The sequence below is a fragment of the Jaculus jaculus genome, chromosome X, assembly GCF_020740685.1.
Source record: "Jaculus jaculus isolate mJacJac1 chromosome X, mJacJac1.mat.Y.cur, whole genome shotgun sequence".
Lineage (NCBI taxonomy): Eukaryota > Metazoa > Chordata > Mammalia > Rodentia > Dipodidae > Jaculus > Jaculus jaculus.
This window is the reverse complement of record NC_059125.1, coordinates 127,191,870-127,214,326: the sequence shown is the minus strand read 5'-3', so window position 1 is coordinate 127,214,326 and position 22,457 is coordinate 127,191,870. Positions and strand designations below refer to the sequence as shown.

Here is a 22,457-nt window from a genome sequence, read left to right as displayed (position 1 = left end):
TCTGTTTGCAGTATACTTTATCTGGTTCCATATTAAGACAGGTGTAAGATGTGGGAAATCAAAGTACAGTGAATTTACTTCTCTCAAAGAAATTGAATTTTTGTACAAAATTTGAACACTGAAATTAGTACTGTTCTTGGAGCCAATCAAATGAGTCCCTTGTTCTGGGGCTACACCTCACTGAGGGAGAAGCACTCTGCTTTGAAAGGCTTACCTCAATATTTTCTAAGTCCCTCTGTATTGCTGAATACTAGCCAGGCAGTCAGTGCCATAAGTGCTGAGTCCAGATCAAGACCTACCAGTGTTCTGCACACCAGAAGCATCATTCTCAAAATTTTCTAAGTTTCCCCCTCCATGTCAGGGTCAGATCAGAGCTGGCAGTATTATTAGAGTGAGGAGCCCCAATCTCACACTAAATCCCTATGCACCCCAGTTCCTATTTATCCCCTTTTGGGCATTCTCCAATCCCCAGTCCCATGTATGGAATAAACTATGTGCCCAATGAAGTTTCAGGACTTAATGCCTCCCTGTGGTCTTGAGTCCTGAAAAATGGTCTGTCAAGGTAAATCACTACAGGTTACTGAAGTGGTATGTGTTTACATGGTATCACATGAGAGCATGCCATTAGAAAGTTGTTGATACTAATTTGGGAGTGGATCAATTTGTATACATACATGAGGCCCTCAAGAAAGTTTTATTTTGTTTTGGGTTTTTCTTTGTACTGCATCAGGTACTGTCTCATCACTGGGACAAAAATGCCCAAATCAGAAGCAATTTTGGGTTGGAAAGAGTTTGTTTTGGGGGGAGTAGGAAGTTGGCATCACAGTAGTAGAAGCAGAATGCTGCTGCTCAGTTTCTCCTCTTCATTCAGTCCAAGGCTCTCAGCCCAGGGAATGGAGCTACCCATAATTACGGTAGGTTTTCCCACCTCAGTTAAACTAACCAAGATAATCCTTTATAGATTCTCCAGAGATGTATTTCCATAGTGATTCTATATCCTATCAAGTTGACAACCATAGATTAACCATCATAGGTACCCTCACAGTTTCTAGACCCATCACTGAATGAAAGAAATGAGAATATAAAGTAAAATAAAACTCACTGACAACAAATATAGTACAAATAAGTTTTAGATACAGAATTAAGAATGAAGTACAATACTCTACAAAGATGACCTCAAATATGGTAAGATTTAGGCCTTGACGCATGGGAAGAATTGGGGTAGACTCAAATGGTTTACATCAGTGAAACTCATGAATAAAGGCACACAAATTAGACTTCATTGACTCTTGTACCATATTATGAGCTAAATATATTTCATTAATCATTTTATTTACTCTTCACAGCTCCCTGTAAATTAGGAGGTATAGACTATATTTTGCAGCTGATAATATGAAAGCTCATATTGCTAAACAAATGGTAGAAGAACCCAAGTCTGCCTAATACCCCAAACTGTGTGTTTTCTACACTATAGTGCAGTAGAAAAAAAAGAAAGGGTATATAAGAAACAGCGAGAAGCCTTGTGAGACTGGAGCCAAGGGTGTGTAATGAAAACTAATAGAAGTGAGATTACCAGACAAGGTGCTGGATATCAAAATGATATGCAAAGACTTCAGTAGGTCTTGGACAAATTAAAAAATAATAATAAAAAATAATTTTTAAAACACCAAATCCTGATAGGAAAGTGCAAACTATCATGATCTTTATTTTTGCCTCTTATAAATATCTTTGTTTTGACACTTATGTGGTAGCATTTTATCTCCTTGTCTGCTGTCATTTATTGTAATTCTTTCCTCTTCCTTTTCAGACTTTGATCCTGCCCTTGGAATGATGACTGGAATTCCACCAATAACTCCAATGATGCCTGGTTTGGGAATTGTACCTCCACCAATTCCTCCGGATATGCCAGTAGTAAAAGAGATCATACATTGCAAAAGCTGCACACTCTTCCCTCCCAACCCAAGTACTGTTCTGCTCTTTCACAATGTTCTGTTGTTTCCTCTTTTTCAAAAGAATACCCAAGGGCCTCATGGATATAGATATGGATGCATCACTCAGAACACAAAAGCAGGAACATTTTCTCTCACTAGGCAAGACTGAACTTTATGTACAGAACAGTAGAGTTTTGTGTGCTGATTGCAGTATGAGGGATGTAGCATGTTTCTGATGCCGTCTGGTATGGAATTCAGGTGTGTAAGTACAGAAGGAGGCACCCAACTCCAACTGCCCAACACTCTTGTTTGTGCTTTTTCTTCTACCTAACAGTCCCAAATGTGGATGCTGGTAGAGATGGAGTGAAATCTGAGCTGACTTGAAGCCCATGAGTGTATGCATTTAGTGCTAAGAGTTTACAACTGTTAGCAGCTAGTCATCACTCCAACTACTGTTAGTCATCTCATGTGCTGCAATATACAGTAAGGTGCAGTTCAACTTATTGGAAGGGAAAAGAGGAATGTCGAGACTAAATCATACTGCCTGTAGCCATCCCATCAGTGCAACTCATATGGCAATGACTTAGGAACCTAGCTTGTTAGTATAGAATGGGCTTCTTCTTAGACTTGCACTACCATATCTGTAATGATAGGATGATCATGTTTCAGTTTAAATATACTGGGGATAATAATTGACTGAGACCATTGTCCAGACCCATTTAGAGTTTTTAAAATATGTTTATTTATTTATCTGTAAGCAGAGAGAGAGAGAGAGAATATGGGCACACCAGGGTCTCCAGCCACTGCAAACAAACTCCCAATACATGTGCCACTGTGCGCCTGGCTTTACGTTGGTACTGGTGAGTTGAGCCTGGGTCATTAGGCTTTGCAGGCAAGTGCCTTAACCACTGAGAAATCTCTCCAGCCTCCATTTGGAGTTTTATGTGCTGACTAGAAACTTTCTTCACATGACCCAGTCTGCTCTAATGCTCATTCTATAGGCCTGGTGGTGCTGCCTGGCATAGCAAGGATGCTGCTTGTTAACATACCTGTTCAGGAGTTTAAACCATAGTTTAAATGAACTGTCTCATCAAGATAAAGATGAACCTTTGATATGTGTTTTCAGACAAATACTTCATCTACCTTAAATAGGAATCAGTTAATCATGAATTGGGCCTAGCAGTGACCAACATTCTACTTTGTATGCCCTGCTCATAACTGAGAAGGTTTTAGAAACTGTCAGAGTTGGATTGACAGGTCCTCTTGGCCACTTTTGCTAATAGAGGAATGATTTTCATGCCTTTTGATTTCTGAACTGGGTTGTTAACAGGGAGAATTTTTCCATACAAATAAGAAACTTAGGAAGCCAGCATTTCAGAAGATGTGTTTGGAGAAGGGCATCATGTTACAAGGAGAGTTAGAGAATACAAAATAAAATGTCTTTTGGAGATTTTCTTGCTAGTTCAAATGGCTGTTCCTGGAATTTGACTTAGTGTGTAGATGGTTGAATGATGTTGTTATATCCTGTCTCTTACTCTAGTTTAATACCATTAAATGTCAAAACCCATGAATTTAGGCTTTGTCAGTGTTAATACTTCTTGCTTATGAAAAGGCAGAATCTGGTGATTTAGTCAATCATGCATTGCATAATCAGCCTACGCTAGACTTTCATTGCATCAGTTAAGTCTAAGCTAACAGGATGGCTCATAACCTATAATGTCCAGAGTGGGTATAATATACTACTTTAAGGATGTTCAGTTTCTGCATCTCCAGAGAGTAGCACAGAACACATAGACCAAACCTTAAGCAGTCTTTGAGTGTATGTCAAAATACATGGTTTAAAGAGATTGTAACTTCAGAGTCTATAGTAAAATAAATAAGCACATTTTATTTTTCTATACCTGCAGTCATGCCTTCTTAGTTCTGAATTGGAAGGCTCCACAGAGAAAGAAGGAAACATTGTACCCACACAGCTCATTCCTTTATTTCTTTGTCTTGTACTAAGGCACACTGACAGGGCAATTAGTGCCAGTAAATGAGTGGCTTCTCGGAAGGAACCTGCCTTTGGAATTGAATTCAAAACTAATACTCCTGACAAAGCTTAAAGCAGGCTGGTGTTTTATTTACTTTTTAGAAATGCATTTTGTTAAAAGGTAAATTCAGATTAATTGGGTGGGAAAATCCTTAGCTGAGGGTTCTCCTTTTATTCTTTGCTGAAAGCATAGAAAAAGTGCCACTTATATTAATAGTGAAAAAACTTCTCTTTATGATGGTGAAACAGGAAAACCAGAGTAAGGCAGAAAGCGCAGAAAGTTTGTGTGACTGAGCCCCTTTTCTTGTCCAGGGCCCACCAACTGTACCTTATTATGAAACCTTGATTTTAAAACCTACTGCTCATTCTTACCTATTTCTCATTTATTTTATTGTAGTCACTGTCCTCTGACTCCAGGGTTCCTTTCAGCAACAAGATCCTGTGACTTAGAGACTATCAGTCTGTTCTTAAGTCATCTTGCTTTATTAGAAACTATACTTGCCACCCATTCAAACCCCTATCTCACCCAATACTTATCCAAATGCTTGTCAACATAAATAAAACCATAAAATGGTCTTGGGGTTCTCATTGCCCACAGATTTATAATCAAGCTCCTGATCTCAGTAACCTTTCATTACTCTGTTTCATCTCTGTCTTCAATCTGTCCTTTCTACTTACCAGATGCCTGCCCTTTAGTCAGGCTCAACAGCTTCCTGACCTCAAACTCTTCTAGTAACTCTCCTCCAAGAGTGCCCCCTCTTACAGTAATTCTGTATGGAATGTACTGAAATTATAACTGTGGGAGGACTGGATAGATTGCTCAATGGTTAAGGCACTTTCCTACAGAGCCTAATGACCCAAGTTTGAGTCCCCAGTATCCACATAATGCCAGATTGACAAGGTGGCACACACATCTGGAGTTTGTTGGCCGCAGCTGGAGGTCCTGGCATGCCTATTCTCATTCATTCATATTCTCTCTTTCTCCTCTCCTCTCCCCTCCCCTCCCTTCTTCTTTCTCTTCTCTTCTCTCTCTCTGGCATGATGACTGACTCGCTCACTTTCTCTCTCTCTCTCTCTCCCCCTCCCTCCCTCCCCCTCTCCCTCCCTCCCTCTCTCCCCCTCCCCCCCTCTCTGTCTCTCTCTCCTCTTTCTCTCTCTCTCTGGCATGGTGATGCATGACTTTAGTCCCAGTATTCTAGTGGCTAAGGTAGGAGGATCATTGTGAATTTGAGGCGAGCCTGAGATTACATAGTGAATTCCAGGTCAGCATGGGCTAGAGCCAGATCCTATGTCAAAAATTAAAAAAAAAAGAGCAGAGGTGAGAGTGGACACCCCTGTCTTGTTCCTGATATCAATGGGAATTACTCCAGTCTCTCTCCATTAAGTATTATTTGGGCCTTAGGCACTTCATATATAGCTTTTATTATGTTAATATATGAACCAACCATGCCAATGCTCTCCAATGTTTTGATCATGAAGTGATGTTGTATTTTGTCAAAGGCCTTTTCTGCATCTATCTAAATGACCATGTGGTTTTTGTGTTTAACCTTGTTTATGTGGTGTATTACATTGACAGATCTCTATATGTTGAACCACCCCTGCATTCCTGGGATGAATCCCACTTGGTCAAGGTGGATAATGCTTTCGATGTGTTGTTGGATTCGGTTTGTGAGGATTTTGTTCAGGATCTTTGCATCTAAGTTCATCAGGGAGATAGGCCTGTAGTTATATTTTCTTGTGGCATTTCTGCCTGGTTTTGGCATTAGGGTGAATCTAGCTTCATAGAAGGAGTTGGGGAACTTTCCCTATACTCCAGTTGTGTGGCACAGTTTGATAAAGATTGGTTTGAGTTGTTCCATGAAGATTTGATAGAATTCAACTAAGAAGCCATCTGGTCCTGGACTCTTCTAAAAAAGAACCTGTGGGGCTGGAGAGATGGCTTAACGGTTAAGCACTCTCCTGTGAAGACTAAGGACCCCGGTTCAAGGCTTGATTCCCCAGGACCCACGTTAGCCAGATGCACAAGGGGGCACATGGATCTGGAGTTCGTTTGCAGTGGCTGGAGGCCCTGGCGTGCCCATTCTCTCTCTCTCTCTCTCTCTCTCTCTCTCTCTCTCTCTCTCTCTCTCTCTCTCTCCCTCCCTCCCTCCCTCCCTCCCTCCCTCCCTCCCTCTTTCTCTCTGTCTGTCACTCTCAAATAAGTAAATAAAAATAAACAAAAAAATTTAAAAGAACCTATGGTAAATTATGCTAATACATTTTAATTTCAATAGTAGATGCTAGATTTCATGGAAGTGTTTTAGTCCTTACTTATCATTCTGCTATATTTAGTACTATTGACCTGCTCATCATTGTTAAAACTTTAACTCATTTAAAGGTATAAGAATGATTCAGACCATCCATAGATTTCAAAATTTTAAAGAGTAAAGAATTTGCATAGAATTCTATAAACTTCTTAGAAACAAAAGTCTATAAAAGACTATCTGTGCTGGGTATTTCTGGATCTTTCCTTTTTACTTCCTGAATTTTCTTTGATGCTTTTACTCCTATGTCTCTATCAACTTGTCCCTGTTTATGAAAACTAATGACATAATAATACTGAAACTAGTGGACAGTTCTCCATTTATTTATTTATTTATTTATTTATTTATTTGAGAGCAACAGACACAGAGAGAAAGACAGATCGAGGGAGAGAGAATGGGCGCACCAGGGCTTCCAGCCTCTGCAAACGAACTCCAGACACGTGCACCCCCTTGTCCATCTGGCTAACGTGGGACCTGGGGAACCAAGCCTCGAACCGGGGTCCTTAGGCTTCACAGGCAAGCGCTTAACCGCTAAGCCATCTCTCCAGCCCCAGTTCTCCATTCTTATCCTAACTAACCTACTAACAGTTTGTGATACAATGGATTGTTCCTTATTCCTTGTTATACTTTCTTCACTTGGCTTCCAGACCACCACACTGCTGCTTCCCCCACCCCACACACAGTGGTTTGTCCTTTCAGTTTTCTTTCTTTATTTCATCTTGTCCTCCCTTATTTCTTGTTATTGGTATCACAGTACAGCCACTGGATCTGATTGCTAACTACAGTGATAATTTTGATGGTTTCATCCAGTCTCCTACCATAAAATACAATATGCCAATGATATTCAGATTTATATTTTGACCTCAGACCTAGTGTCTGAACCTCAAACCCCCAAACTCATCCATGAAATTGCCACTTGAGTCAGAAATTTCAAACTTGAAAGATTTAAAACCGAATGTCTAACCTGTTCCATAATGTCTTCCCCCATTTCAGGTAGTAACAACCCTATCCTTGCAATAGTTTTCCAGCACAAAACTTCTCAAGTCACCCTTGCCTATTTTGTTTCTCTTATACATCACATCTAATCTGTGAGAAGTTCTGTCAGTCTACCTTAACTTTTATACCTATAATCCTACTTCTTCCACAAGAATATACTTTTATAATCCAGCTCATAGCCACCATGATTCATTTTGTGAACTACTTTAGTATCTTTCTAATTATTGTTTGTGTCTTCAACCCTTGCATGATTAGCTAGTCTTAACAGAATATGCATAGTGTTCCTTTTAAAACCCAAGTCAGATCATGTCACTCTATACTCAAAACCTTTTAATTGCTCTCCATGTTACTCATGATAATAGCCAAAGTCCTTTCAATGGCATTTAAGGTCCTATACTACTTTCCTCCTCCATATTATATCTTTGACATCATCTCCTACTTTCCTCTCCATCACTCAGTCTCTGTTCTGCTCACAGTTACCTCTGTGCTGCTCTGGGAACACAACAAGCACTGTCCCACCATAATACCTATGTACTAGCTCTTCCATTTGACTAGGGTGCTCTTCTCCTAAATATCCTAAATATTACTCTCACTTTCTTCAAGTATTTCTCAAATGTACTTTCTCTCTACCATATTTCTAATACTACCACCCTCAGTCTTTTTTTTTGTATGATACTTATTTCCTTTTAAGAAACTACATACACTGTGCAGAAACCCACAGATACTGTCTAAGTTCTCTATTTTGTTCACTTATTCCCAATACTTAATAAAGTATCTGACATATAGTAGGTATTCAATAATTTGTTGAAATATAGAGGAAATTATGGGTGGATAGATGCATGGATAGCAAAGAGGAAGTGATCAAAGGCCTAGCAAACAAAGCAAGGGAATAGAGGGTGATTATTAGTATATACTACATAACTCTCTTCTGAGCATCAAACACTCATAATCAACTACAAACTATACTTTTCTAGATGAATATAAATCAAATGTACAAAAAATATATTATACTAGATTGGCAAACTACCAAGTGGTAAGTCACTAGAACTTGGTTCTTTCCCAAGCTCTGTCACTAAGTAGCTATAAGACCTTGACCAATCATTTAACCTCCTTGGGTCTCAGTTTCCTTGTCTACAAGACATGGATATTAGGACAAATTAGCTTAGATATCTCCAAGTTCTTCACCCAGCTCTAAAATTATTATTATCTACATTTTAAAAGCTTCCACTAGAATTCTATAATTATTTTCAGGCAAAATCCTCAGAAAGCACTGATAAAATCAAGAGGAAATTTGGTAGTAGCACATAGAACTGTTACATATGCTGGAGCAAGCAGGATTTCATAAAAGTAAAAATCTCAAGCTCTAAAGTAACAGTCCTTATTTCATAACCCGGTTCTCCATCTCTAACTAGTTATGAGATATTGGTACCTAACAGAACCTCTGTAATCTAGAGTAGGCAATCAGACATGGTATGAAAAATCAGTAGATCATACTTGAGGGAAGCAGACCTAGCACTAGTCTCCTAAAGGAAAATGGCAACTATTTACCCATCAGAGCACCATGCACTGATTCCCAGAATTTAGCAGTATGGCAAAAAATAACTGTCTGCAACGAACATACTTTGTCCCCACAGGGTGACTGTCAAAGATTTCCTGAAATTCCAATTAGCAGTTGTCTGTGATAAGAGAAAAGGGTAATACCATCTCTCTGGAGAAGCCAATTTTGTCAAGATTTTTCACTATGGCTTCAACACCTTCTGTATGGACAGGTTACATTTTTAGTCTGTTAGAAGTAACAGTGAATGGAGAATAAATGAAAGAAGATCACCTGATATCTGTGCACAGCCACATATGAAACCCCCAGGAGCCAAAAAAAAAAAAAAAAAAAAAAAAACCATTTATTGGTATGTTGCCATATCAAAACAGACAGACCCCATTTTGGCTCTTGTGGCTGGATTCTATAAAGAGAATTAGACAAAATGAGTAAATTAAGCATTAATAACAAATTGCCAGCCTTCTGATTATTGCTAATCGGTAGGAATTACATTCAAATGCATCTGACTCCTGCTGATTATCTAGGAGGCCTTCAATCTTGGGCTATCTAATAAAATCTACTCACAGACTTTGTATTGCTTACATTCTGGCAAACCAGCTGAGTGACTTCTGATGCTCCTTTGAAAATTCAGATGTGATGCAAGGAATATTTGGGTCCTTAATTCTGCACCCTCCCTCTCTTTTCAAAGACCAGTAATGACTATGATCCTAACATTGATTGCCCTAATACAGCTCCCCAGAGTGGATGCTTAGATCTAATTAGAATTGCTAGAAGCTCCTCCTTTTCCATTACCAGAGATTAGTTCTTTATACTCCCAATTATTGGCTTGGATCTTTACATGGAAGTTTTTTAGTATCCATCCTGAGTGATGATTGAGGCACTACAGGGCTTATCACACTACCTTACAAATGGAATTTCAATTTGTCCTCCTACGGGGCATTCATTGTTGTGCCCTGATCACTGTATTTCAGTGTGATTAGAAAGTCAGACCTAGACAGCAAAGTACATTGAGCTATAATAAAGAAACAGGTAGTATCCATTAAGGAGGCTAGTATAGCCCATTGCCTGGCTTGGTGGCATAGATTTAAAATCGTCACTCAGGATAGAAACTAAGAAAACGTCTGTGCAAAAAAATCTAAGCCACCAACCAGGAGTATAAATCTCAGTAAATGCTATCAAAGAAGCTTTCTATATTTACCCAAAGAAAATAAATAATTCTCTGACATTCTTAATATTATTCTTAGTGTATTTTATGCTCATTTACTTAGCCACAGTCACAACAGTCACAATCATGGCTGCTAATTAGGATGATGGCTATATCACAGAATTTTTAAGTATCACACATATATTCAGAGGATGGAACTTCTGCATTTTCAGTGTTAAGTAGACCTGCTGCAATAACATCACATCTCTTAATGTTTCAATGGGCAAGAAGGTAGATTCAGGTAAATTCAAGTAATGCAATGAAGGTGATGTTTGTTTTATAAAAGGATTCTTCACCATCCAACTCCTTTAAAAGTAAATACTTTAAAAGTAAATAGAAACCATTTTATCCTAGAATAGGACATTATTCTAAAGCCTTTGACTTTTGAAAATACAGCTTTACCTATATGGATGGTCATGAAATTTCTTGACCTGTTTACACAGTGACTGGGTTGTTGTTCCATGGCCAAAACAACATGTCTTCACTACTATACATTCCTCAAGCCCAAATTTGTCTAAAGATCTAGGTAAGGCAAGGAAACTAGGGCTTCCCAAGTTTAACTTATAGCTACTACTCCTTTCCAGGCGTAACATGTAGCAGTGTTTTAGAAAGCCCCAATTTGGGAATTAGAAATGACAGGTTCTATAACACTAAACAATAACATTAGAATGACTATTAGTTATTGGGATCCCTCGAAGTGCTAGGCATTCTACCACATATAATATGGACAGTATGGTATCAGTTGTCTTACAAAAACTCAAATAAGTCAGGGAATAGTATTTCTATTTAAAAAAAAAAAAGAAAAAGAAAAAGAAAAAGAAAGCAGGGCTGGAGAGATGGAGCAGTTAAGGTACTTGCCTATGAAGCCTAAAGACCCAGGTTGTTTAATTCCGCATTACCCACATAAGCCATATACACAAGGTGACACATGTCTGGAGTTCATTTACAGTGGGTAGAGACCCTGGTGTGCCCATTCTCTCTCTCTTTTTCTCTTTCTTTCAAATAAATAAAGTAGAAGTTTTCAGCTGTTATGGAATTTCTCCAAGGTCACACAGATACTGAGTAAATACTATTTAAGACCAGGGTTACCTGCTGCAAGTTTATGTTTTCTCTGTCTAACCTGGTGTCCTTGAATGAGATACTTCATTCAACCAAGATTTTTGCTCTCTAATATCAGAGATTTAGTCTGCTCAGTGGTTTTTCATTGCCAGCTACATATTAATTAAATCTGTCTGAAAAGCTTAAAACAACAAAAACAAATGTGTAGGCTGCATCCTGAACTAATTGAATCAGACTTGTCATGGCTGGGCCTAGGCATTGTTTGTTTAGCATGCAAGTTGATCCTAATGTGCTACCAGAGTTAAGAATAACCAGCAGTGTGATGGATACAATACTTTCCAGTTGTTAAAAACTCATTAGCGGGCTGGAGAGATGGCTTAGCGGTTAAGTGCTTGCCTGTGAAGCCTAAGGACCCTGGTTGGAGGCTCAGTTCCCCAGGTCCCACGTTAGCCAGATGCACAAGGGGGCACACGCATCTGGAGTTCGTTTGCAGAGGCTGGAAGCCCTGGCGCGCCCATTCTCTCTCTCTCCCTCTATCTGTCTTTCTCTCTGTGTCTGTCGCTCTCAAATAAACAAATAAAAAATTTAAAAAAAAACATTTAAAAAAACTCATTAGCCCATTTGTTTTTATCGTTGTTGTTGTTTTGTTTTGACTAAAACAATAGCCTCACTAGCCATAACTAATACATTTAAGATTCCTGATCACTAGATTATTTTCTCTTTCCCTCTAAACCTCTAATATGAAACAAGCAAAAGAAGATACAGTGAGTTCTTAAAATTACAAAATTAACAAAGTTTACAAATTCTCAGAATCCCATCACCCTCTTTATCAACTAAACCCAGGAACAGCAGCATCATAAGGAACCATTTGTTCTCAGCCATGCCAAAAGGACAGCTAGCAGTAGCAAAGCGAGAAAACTAGAGCTTCTGATCTCCAAGAAGGTTCCAAATCAACTGCTTGCCAACTGGGATAAGAAGCAGAGTTGTGTAGGGGCCTTGGCCTAATCTCTTAGTGAGACTCATTTATTTTCACATGTGAGCTGGTTGTTGAGCCCTCCAAATCTTGAGCTGTGAGAATTGTTAAGAGCTGCAAGGAAGAATGGATTACACAAAATAAATCCTTGCAGATATAAAACCAACACTAGAAAACCCCATGGCCATCATGTTAGTTAGGATTTGGTTTACAGAATGCTTTCATGCACATAATGAATGACGAGGAGCAGAAAAATACAACAGGCAGTATTATACAATGAGGAGAAAGGACAGTTTTTTAAGCAGAGGGCGAATCATCTCTTTGTGGATGTTTTTAATGACTCTCTGTAGCCAAATTTATCTCACTTTAGTTAATGATTTCCCAGACATGCTTACTGTCTCTACTGTCTCTCTTATGTCTCACTGAATGCTGTAAGATCATCTTTGTGTTCACCACTCAAGCAAGGAATTTTAGAAAAGGCTCCTGTGTGTGTGTGTGCATGTGCATTATAAAAATGTAAACATGAAATGCTGTGTTCTAATCGGTGTAACCAGATCATTCTGGCATCCACAAATACTTCAGAAAGTATTCATCTCATGATTGTCAAAGTAATCCTGAGCCAATTCTGTCATTACACATGACTAGAGAGGATATAGTAACTACCATCTGAATGAAACAAACTCCCTCCCTCTCTCTCTCTCTCTCTCTCTCTCTCTCTCTCTCTCTCTCTCTCTCTCTCTCTCTCAGTTACCCTAATGTTGCAAACTCTTGTGATCAGCTTGCCTAATAAAAATGACTAAAAATTTGATCTGGCTGGTTCATCACAGCAAAACTAAGTAACAAACCTAACAAGCTCTAGATGGTACCAACAGACAGCCCTGGGTCTCTAGCCTATAGAAATCATGGTACCAATCCACTAAATAAACTGATTTTCAGATTTATGCAGTCAATTTACTATGGAGCCAAGTTAGGCAGCATGGAGGGCAAAGTGTGTTGGAGGAAGTAGGGTATCTCACTGAAAAGTTAAGATTTCAAAGACGTTTTCCCAAGGAAACATTTTAATCAAATGCTTTTGCTTTTACATTTAGATCTCCCACCTCCTGCAACCCGAGAAAGACCACCAGGATGCAAAACAGTATTTGTGGGTGGCCTGCCTGAAAATGGGACAGAACAGATCATTGTGGAAGTCTTCGAGCAGTGTGGAGAGATCATTGCTATCCGGAAGAGCAAAAAGAACTTCTGCCATATTCGCTTTGCTGAGGAGTACATGGTGGACAAAGCCCTCTATCTGTCTGGTAGGTGTTTAGATTTGGGGCTTGTGCCCACTAGACCCAATACTGATATCAAGAATCTCAGCATTCACACCAGAAGCAGCCAGTGTGTAAGTTGAACATTACCAACTTTTGCCTTAAAAGATGGGAAAGACAAGGCTGGGGAAGTGGCTCAGTAGTTAAAGTGCTTGTAAATGCATGAGGACCTGTGTTTACATCCCCAGTACGTATATAAAATGCCAGGCATAAAATGCACTGGGGAGGCAAAGACAGGAAAACTAGCAAGTCTAACAAAACCACTGAGCTCTAGGTTGAGCAAGAGTCCCTGTCCTAAAGAATAAAAGTTGAAAGCAATTGAGGAAGACATCTAATATCCTTGTGTGGCCTCTATATGCACATATGCATTTGTGCACTCACATACATATGAACATGCATGTAGCCAAGCATGCATGCCACTCCCACATACAAATACATAAGGATGTTGAAAAAGGAATGCTATCTCTTGCCTTCCTCCGTCAAAGCCTTCAGTAGTTCCAAACTATCTATAGGATAACTCTAGACTCTACATATGACATCAAAAGGCCTTGATTATCTGCTCTGCCTTTTAGTGCAATGTCCTAAACACACTAAGGAAATTCTAGATCCCAGAATTTACCTTAGTGTTTTATGCCTTTCATCCTGCTGGGATTACTTTGACCACTCCCACCCATCACACACACATTTTCATATCCTAATGCTGCAGCTCAAGCACAAGCCTTCTAGAAAGCTTCCTCAGAATCATGTGCTGCTCCTCTGCCACTTTCCTGAGTGCTTCATTCTGACTTGATGTCCATGACACCATGGTAAAATTCATGCTTCTATATCCATCTCCCCTGCCAGACTATGAACATCTTATGGACAAGAAATGTCTTATTTAACACTGAATCCCTAGTATCTAACATATAACCTGGCACAAAAGAAGATGCTCAGGAATAAGTTATAGAAGTATCTTAATCCATTTTCTCCTGTGAAACCAAAACAACCCAAGGCTCTATAGTTTATGAAGAATTTCATTTGCCTCACAATTTCATTGGCTAGGAAGTCCAAAAGCATGGTGCCAACATCTGTCTTGCTATTAAGTACCTTCTTACTTCATTGTAACATGATAGAGGGCATCAAAGGCAGTGCAGAACAAGCATGTTCCCCTTCTTCTAAAGCCACTAGTGCCCTCATGGAGACCCTATCCTCATGAACTCATATAATCCCAATTGCCTCACAAAGGCTCCACCTGCAAATGCAATTAATATATGAATTTGGGGATAAAGATTGTATTGTGAACTTTTGGGAGACATTCAAATCAAAGCAGAATATCTGTTACCATATGTTTACCAACTGCTAGACATAATGCTAAGTTGCTAGGAATGTAGCAAAGACTGATTTCCTATCATCAAGGAATTACACTGTCTATAGCAAAAATGGCAGACAAAGAAGTTAATATAGGTACTGATAATTGTTTGAACAAAAGCTATTGTAACCAGAGTTCTTAGGAAAGGAACTTTTCATTAGTATTTGAACTAAGACTTGAACAATGTGACAGGAGATGGCCATGTGAATATCTCAGGCAAGAACATTCCAAACTAAGTATCAGTCAACCAACAGCCCTGAAATGAAATTGGGCTTGACATTTTCAAGCACAAGATAGAAGGTTAGATGTGGCCTTGCAAACCAGGATAATCAGTTTTATTCTGGAAGACCCTGAAGGAGTTGAAAATATAGAGTAATGTGATATGATTTATATCTTAGTAATGAACTCTCTGGGTAGAAGATGGTTTGAGGGTTATGGCCAAATGTATTATTGGCTGGAAGATACTTTAATTAGATTTAATATGTGACTAACCTGGAAGTGGTAGTTTATATAGTACACCTGGAGGGGAGCAAGTAGGAACTGTTGCTTTACATAAAATCTCCTGTTTATGGTGAAAATTCAGATTTGGGACACCTGAAACAAGGAAATGTGATTAGAATGATTTCTCTTAAATGATAATGAAGTCTTTTGTACTTGTGTTGTTTTAAGGATGAAGTTTCATGGTTGATCTTTTGTTTAGTTTAAATTGATATTTTTATGGAGCAGTGGTCAAACATGCTAGAAAGAAGACAGGGTAATTGGAAAGAGGGTAGAACAATTTTTTTTTTGTTTGCCTAAGAGTAGTGGTTTGGAAGACCTGAAATTAAGCACAAGGTATTTTAGAGTGACAGCACATTCATTTATGTAGTAGATGCTTATTTAACAGCTCTTTTCTGTAAAGTGGTGTGCAGAGTAAAAATGAGTTAAACCTAGTTCTTCTGTTAATGAACCTGGACTTAGCATACAACCATGTATCCATTTATCAAAGAAACAGGTATTCACCAGCAAACATTACTTAAGATAAATTCGCTTCTAACAGTAATGATGGTTAACAGTTATTAATGCCATGGGAGAAAAAGGGCAGAGGACAGAGAGAGGAGAAAGAAAGAGAAAGTGAATATTTCTGAATCCTTACCTAGTGTTTCTGTTATTGTCAGCTTCTCATTGCTGGCAGAAAACACCCAACCAAGATCAGATTGTGGAAGGAAAGGGTTTATTTTGGCTTATAGACTCAAGGGAAAGCTCCATGATGGCAGGGAAAACAATGGCATGAGCAGAGGGTGTACTTTATCTCCTGGCCATTATCAGATTGACAACAGCAGCAGGAGAATGTGCCAAACACTGGCAAGAAGAAGCTGGCTGTAACACCCATAAGCCTGCCCCCAATAATACACCACCTCCAGGAAGCTCCAATTACCAAATTTCCACCAGCTGGGGACATAGCATTCAGAACACCTAAGTTTATGGAGGGGGCACCTGAATAAAACCATCACACCTGGGATATCCATAGAGGTTGCTTTTGCACTAAGTCTTTGACAAAGAGATTTGCTTGTGGACAGTAGGGAAAGGTACAAAGGTGGAAAGTGTTGGTGGTGAGCATTCAGAAAACAGTAAGTGGTTGTTTGCATGCTATGTAGACCATGAGAGGGGGGTGGAAAAGCATCTGTTGTTAGTATACTTCCAAAGGTTTAATAATTGTATCTTTACTCCTCAGGTTAATAGGGAATTGTTGAAGACAGTTCTGAACAAGGAAATTTATTGTTTCTGAAAGATTAATCGAACAGATCTGTGTAAAAATGGATTGGAGAGGAGATCAGTTAGAATCATGCTGCAGTAGGCCAGGGTCAAGGAAACAGGGATTTGAAAAGAAGTAGGCTAGAAACATGGGGACCAAAAGGAGGAAGTAGATGCAGATTACTCTTATTATAGCTGCTAAGTGCTACAGCATCTAACGACTAAAGATTAGACAGCACTTAGCAACAACAGAGCAGTCCACAATAGACTATTTTAATAAGAATGTAAAGGTCTCAAAAAGCCTAAAACAGTTATACATAAAAGAAAATATACTGCTCAGGAGGTACCCATCTAAACATCACTGAAATCAATTCTCTACTAATAGCCACCTTGGAGAAACATTCCCAGGACTGCCAACATAAAGGAGATGGCAACCAGTGTTGTGAAAATAACTAAATTTTGCCCTTTAAATTTGAACGTCCCCCAGGAAGGTCATAAGTGCTGGAAATCTCTTGAATGGGACTCTTTTTCTTTTATCTCACATTATGAAAGAAAGTGGTGAAAACAAGCAAACAAAATCCCCTGCAGGGAGATGGCTCAGTGGGTAAGAATTCTTGCCACACAAGCATGAGGGCCTGAGAGGACCTGATTCACCCTGAGCTCAATTCCCAGCACCCATGTAAACAGCTGGGCTGGCCGTAAATGGCTGTAAGCCCAGTTGTGTGGGGAGCAGCAGTATGAAAATCACTGAAGCTCATTGGTAAGCCAGCCTGACTTAACATGACAGTTCTTGGTTTAGTAAAAGACTTCATCTCAAGGAAATAAGGGAAATGAGCACTAGAAGACAGCACTCAACAATCTCCTCTGTACTCTGCCCATGTGTGCACGGGGCATGTATATTTACACATATGCATATAACACCCACACATACATTACAGAAATGTAGAAAGAATCATTTCTGCTGTCACTGAAACACCTTTGGGTGTACCTACCCCATAGCATCACAGCGTCATTCTTGTGCTTCACATAGTACTTTCATGTCATAATCTCTTTAGTAATTAATTTAAAGCCCCACTTTTCTACTGGCTCAGATTATCAATAAGATGGATGAGAGTATGCAACTGTTCTGTACACTGCAAAGGATTCTAAACAATTTAGTTTGCTTATGAATCTGTTCTTTTTTTCTGAAAAGACTATGTAGCATTTTCAGTGTTCCTTATAACTGCTGTATTGAGGTATGAGGTATAATTGATGTTCAATCACCTTCACATATTTCAAAATATAATTATATAATACCATATACATACATACATACATATATAGATACATCCAAGTGTCAAATCATCACCAACAATAAAGATAACGAATATGCCATATACTCACTAATACTTCATTCATGCTTCTTTTATAATCTCTTCCCCCTTATTACTCCTCACTTTCTTGTCAAGCACCCACTTGTATTTTCTGTATCAAATTACTGTGCATTTTTTAAAACTTTGTATAAGTGGAATCATGCATTATATATGTTCTTCCTCTGTATAGATCCAAATTTCCATTTGGCACCAATTTTCTAATATTTGAATTTCCTGTTATCTTTTGTTCATAGTACAGACATGCTTCTGCTAAACTCTTTCAGAATATACATACTGGGTAGAAGATGGATTGAGGCTGTGACCAAGAATAGTATTGGGATATAATTTAACTAGCTGTAACAGTGTAATCTAGAAATGATAGTGGTTTATATAGTACATTTGGAGTGGAGCAAGTTAGAAATGCTTTACATAAAATCTGTTTAGAGCAAAAATTCAAATTCAGAATACCTGAAACAAATAATTATAATTGAAATGATTTCTTTTGACTATCATCAAGTGAAGCCCATTATCTTTTATGCTGGTTCAAAGTTTCATATTGGGTGCTACATAGAATGAACCTGTCTCAAAAGAAAAAAAAAATCTTTACTTTTATTTTTAGAAAGGTTTTCCTCTGGATATAGATTTCTTGGCTAACAAGGTTTATTTTTTTATGAGGTAGGGTCTCACTCTAGCCCAGGCTAACCTGGAATTCACTATGGAGTCTAAGGATGTCCTCAAATTTACGGCGATCCTCCTACCTCTGCTTTCCCAAGTGGGCTAACAAGGTTTTTTGCTTCCCCCTCTCAAATGCTGTTCCACTATCTTCTTGCATGCATTGTTTCCAACAATAATTAAGATATTATCTTTGTCTCTCCATACAGGTGTCTTATATTGATCAGTTATGATAAAGATCATGAAAATATAAATTCATGTTTCTTGTGCTTGGAATTCATTGGACTTCTTTGTTCCATGAACTTTAAGTAATTTTGGAAATATTTTCCTGCTACTGAAGAATTTTTGGTTCTTCCACTCTCCTATCTTTCAGAGGTACTGTTAGGCATCTATTAGGTCTGTTAATGTCTCACAGCTTATTTATACTCAAATCATTTTTTTTTAATATGTTTTCTATCTTTATTCTATTTTATATTGATTCTGTGGCTATATTTTAAAGGGTTTTTTTTTTGTCTTTTGCAAAGCCCACTTTGGCATTATACCTATCCAGTGATTATTCTCAGCTTAAACATGGTGGTTTAAGTATCTAGAACTCTTGAATTGGGATTTTTTTCACATCTTCTGTGTTTCTACTTAATATACACAATCTTTCCAATTTCCACTTGAGCATATAAGATCCCATTTTGTTTCTTCTGTCTTTATTGTTGGATCTTTGTAACACTTCTTTATAAATTTGTTTTTATTAAATGTAGACATATTTAATATGTAAACAATGCATGTTGGTAGCATCCTTTCCCTCCTCCCTGCCTCTTTTCTGAAGAGGCCCTCCTTGTTGGGGATACGGGTCAACCCATGGGGATTGTGGGCCATGCATTACGGGGCAGCAGTCAGTTATGGGGAAAGGCAATGTCTCTGTGCAAAATGGCCCAACTTGTGGCTCTAACAATCTTTCTGCCCCTCTTCCACAAAATTCCATGAGCTATGTTGGGTGTGTTTTAAGTCTACTTCAGTGATGGGCTCTTAGGAGCCTCTGGATCTCTGCTTTGGTAGATGTTGAGTGTCCTCAGTGTCTTTCTTTTTTTTTACTTTTTTGTCTTTTGCAGTGCCTGCTTTGCCATTATACCTAACCAGTGATTATTCTCAGTCCTTGTGCTGAAATCAGTTCACCAAGAAAGCAGCACTCTTGCTTATTTCCCCAATTCCTCTGTAGTTTCAGCTGGGACTGGGGTGAAGTGCACTGGGTCATTTACTGAGATCCTGCTCCCATCTGAAAAAGAGAAGCAGAATCCCCAAAGGAGAGTAAAGTCAGGACTGGTATATTAAATGGTATAACCATTATTAATTTAGAGCGAATTTAAAGGTTGTAGACCCTTTTATATGCCAAGATTAGTAGGAGCTTGACATTATCTGGATATGACTTGGACTTGTTTCCCAGTTCCAGATATGGTTTCCTTTCTACTGAGCGGATCTGTTAGCCAATCCAAGAACAGTTGTTTACCCACCATGGCTGTGTGTCACTATTGCATTTGTGTGAGCATCATGCCAGGTTGTTTGCTTGTGAGTCGCTTAGACTTTGAGTTGCTCATACAGATATTGGTCACTTTCTCCCACTAGCTCATGTAGCGCCTTCCAGCACTATATGGGCTAATTGTCTGGGAACAGGCTCTCTTCCAAATTTCAACCAGGTCTCTCTATGGTCCATACTGACAGTATATGGTGTCTTCAGTGGTAGGATCTTACCATTAACCTCAGGTGGGTAATCAAGTGCTCTAACAGAAGTCTGTCTTGTTTGTTTTCTGAGATCTAGTAGGTCTTTCTGATCAACAGCTCATTGTGGTATTAAATGACATCCTGGTACAGGGAATTATAGGCCAGAGCCAACGGAAAAGAAAAGAGAAAAAGAGGAGTAATTTAAGGTTAGGCTTTGTCTCACTTGATTCAGGTATGTCCCCTAAGGTCTTCTTTTAGTCTGACTTCCAGGATATAGGATTCTATGGTACCAGTGCAGTTTGTGTTCAATTTTGTGTGTCTCCCCCACCACTACCCTTCCCCCATGCTCTACCCTCCCTATTGTCCAAGCCTCAAGATATCATTCAGGTATGTCAGCAACTCGGGCTGATCCAGGTTAGGAACTGCAGACGAGTGAGACCATGTGACGATTGTCTTTCTGTGATTATGTGAGTTCACTTGGAATGATCTGTCAAATTTGTCCATTTTCCTACAAATTTCATTGTGTCATTATTTTTCTTACTACTGAGTAGAATTACATTGTGTAGATATGCCACATCTTGGTTATCCATTCATCCAATGATGGACACCTGGCTTGATTGCAGTACTTAGCTATTATGAATTGAGCAGCTATAAACATGGTTGAGCAAATATCTCTGAACTGAGATGTGGAGCTTTTAGGGTAAATTCCCAGTAAGGGAATAACAGGGTCTATTGGTAACTCTATAGTCATCCTTTTCAGGAGTCTCCATATTGATTTCCATAGTGCTTGTGCCAGCTTACATTCCCATCAACAGTGAATGAGGGTTCCTATTTATCCACAGCCTCACCAACATTTGTTTTCATTTGATCTTTTTAATGTTTGCTATCCTTACTGGGATAAGGTAGAATCTCATAAGCATTTTAATTTGCATTTCCCTAATGGTTAGGGATGTTGAACATTTTCTTAAGTGTGTGTTAGCCATTTGTAATTCTGCCTCTGAGCACTCCCTATTCAGTTCTCTGCCCCACTTGGAGTGGGTTGTTTGCTTTTTAATTGTTTAGTTTTTTTTAGTTCTCTGTAGATTAAAGATATTAGGCTTCTGTCGGTGGTACAGCTGGTGAAGATTTTCTCCTCTTCAGTAGGTAATCATTTGGCTCTGTTTATGGTATATTTGTGTAAAAGCTTTTTAGCCTCATGAAATCCCATTGGTTGAGTGCTTGTTTAATTTCCTGGGCTACTGGAGTTTTGTTCAGGAAGTCTTTTCCAAATCCTATATTGTGGAACATGCCTCCTACTTTTTCTTCCAGTACTTGAAGAGTTTCGGGTCTTTAATTGGGGCTTTTAATCCATTTGGACTTGATTTTTGTATATGGTGAAATGAGTGAATCTAATTTCATTTTGCTACATATGGTCATCCAATTTGTCCAACACCATTTGTTGAAGATGCTATCTTTTCTACAGTCTCCATTATTGGCATCTTTGTCAAAGATCAAGCAGCTATAGTTACTTGACCTAAGGTCTAGGTCTTCAATCTTGTTCCAATGGTCTATGTTTCTGTTTTTATTCCAGCACCATGCTGATTTTATCAGTATTGCTTTGTAATATAGCTTTAGATTGGATACGGTGATATCTCCAGAGGTGTTTTTTGTTTGTTTTTTGTTTGTTTGTTTTGATGAGGATATGTTTGGATATCTGAGGCCTCATGCCAATCCATATGAATTTGGAGATCATTTTTTCAGTCTCTGTGAAGAATGATGCTGGGATATTTTTGGTATTGTATTAAATCTGTTTATTGCTTTTGGTAGAATTGCCATTTTTACAATATTTATTCTTCCTATTCAGGAACATGGAAGTTCTTTTCACCTCAAGTCCTACTCAGTTTCTTTCTTGAGTATTTTTATGCTTTCATTATATAGGTCTTTCACATTCTTGCTTAGTGTTATTCCAAGGTATTTAATTTTTTTGTTTCTATTGAAAATTGAAGAGCCTCACTGATTTATTTCTCTGTATCTTTGTCTTTTGCATATAGAAAAGCTACTGATTTTTGTCCATTGATTTTGTATGCTGCAACTCTGCTGAAGGAATTTATCACTTTTAGAAGTTTTGAAATAGAGACTTTCAGGCTACATACATATAGGATCATGTCATCTGTAAATATAGCTAACTTGGCTTCTTTCTTTACAATTTGATTCCCTTTTATTCCTTTCTCCTGTCTTATTGCTTGGGCTAGTTGAAGCAGGGAACTCACATGAGGGAGCTGGGAAGAGCCAGGAGACAGGG

The 22,457-nt window shown here is 38.6% G+C and overlaps 1 protein-coding gene across 9 annotated transcripts in view; it reads left to right on the top strand.

Moving 5' to 3' along the window:
• Enox2 (ecto-NOX disulfide-thiol exchanger 2) overlaps positions 1-22,457 on the top strand; it is a 343,811-nt gene that overhangs the window by 255,459 nt on the left and 65,895 nt on the right. For all 9 annotated transcript variants that reach the window (XM_045141079.1, XM_045141083.1, XM_045141080.1 and 6 more), the window contains 2 exons: positions 1,808-1,963; positions 13,142-13,348. In XM_045141079.1, the coding sequence (XP_044997014.1) occupies positions 1,808-1,963; positions 13,142-13,348 (363 nt within the window). The remainder of the gene's footprint in view (positions 1-1,807; positions 1,964-13,141; positions 13,349-22,457) is intronic.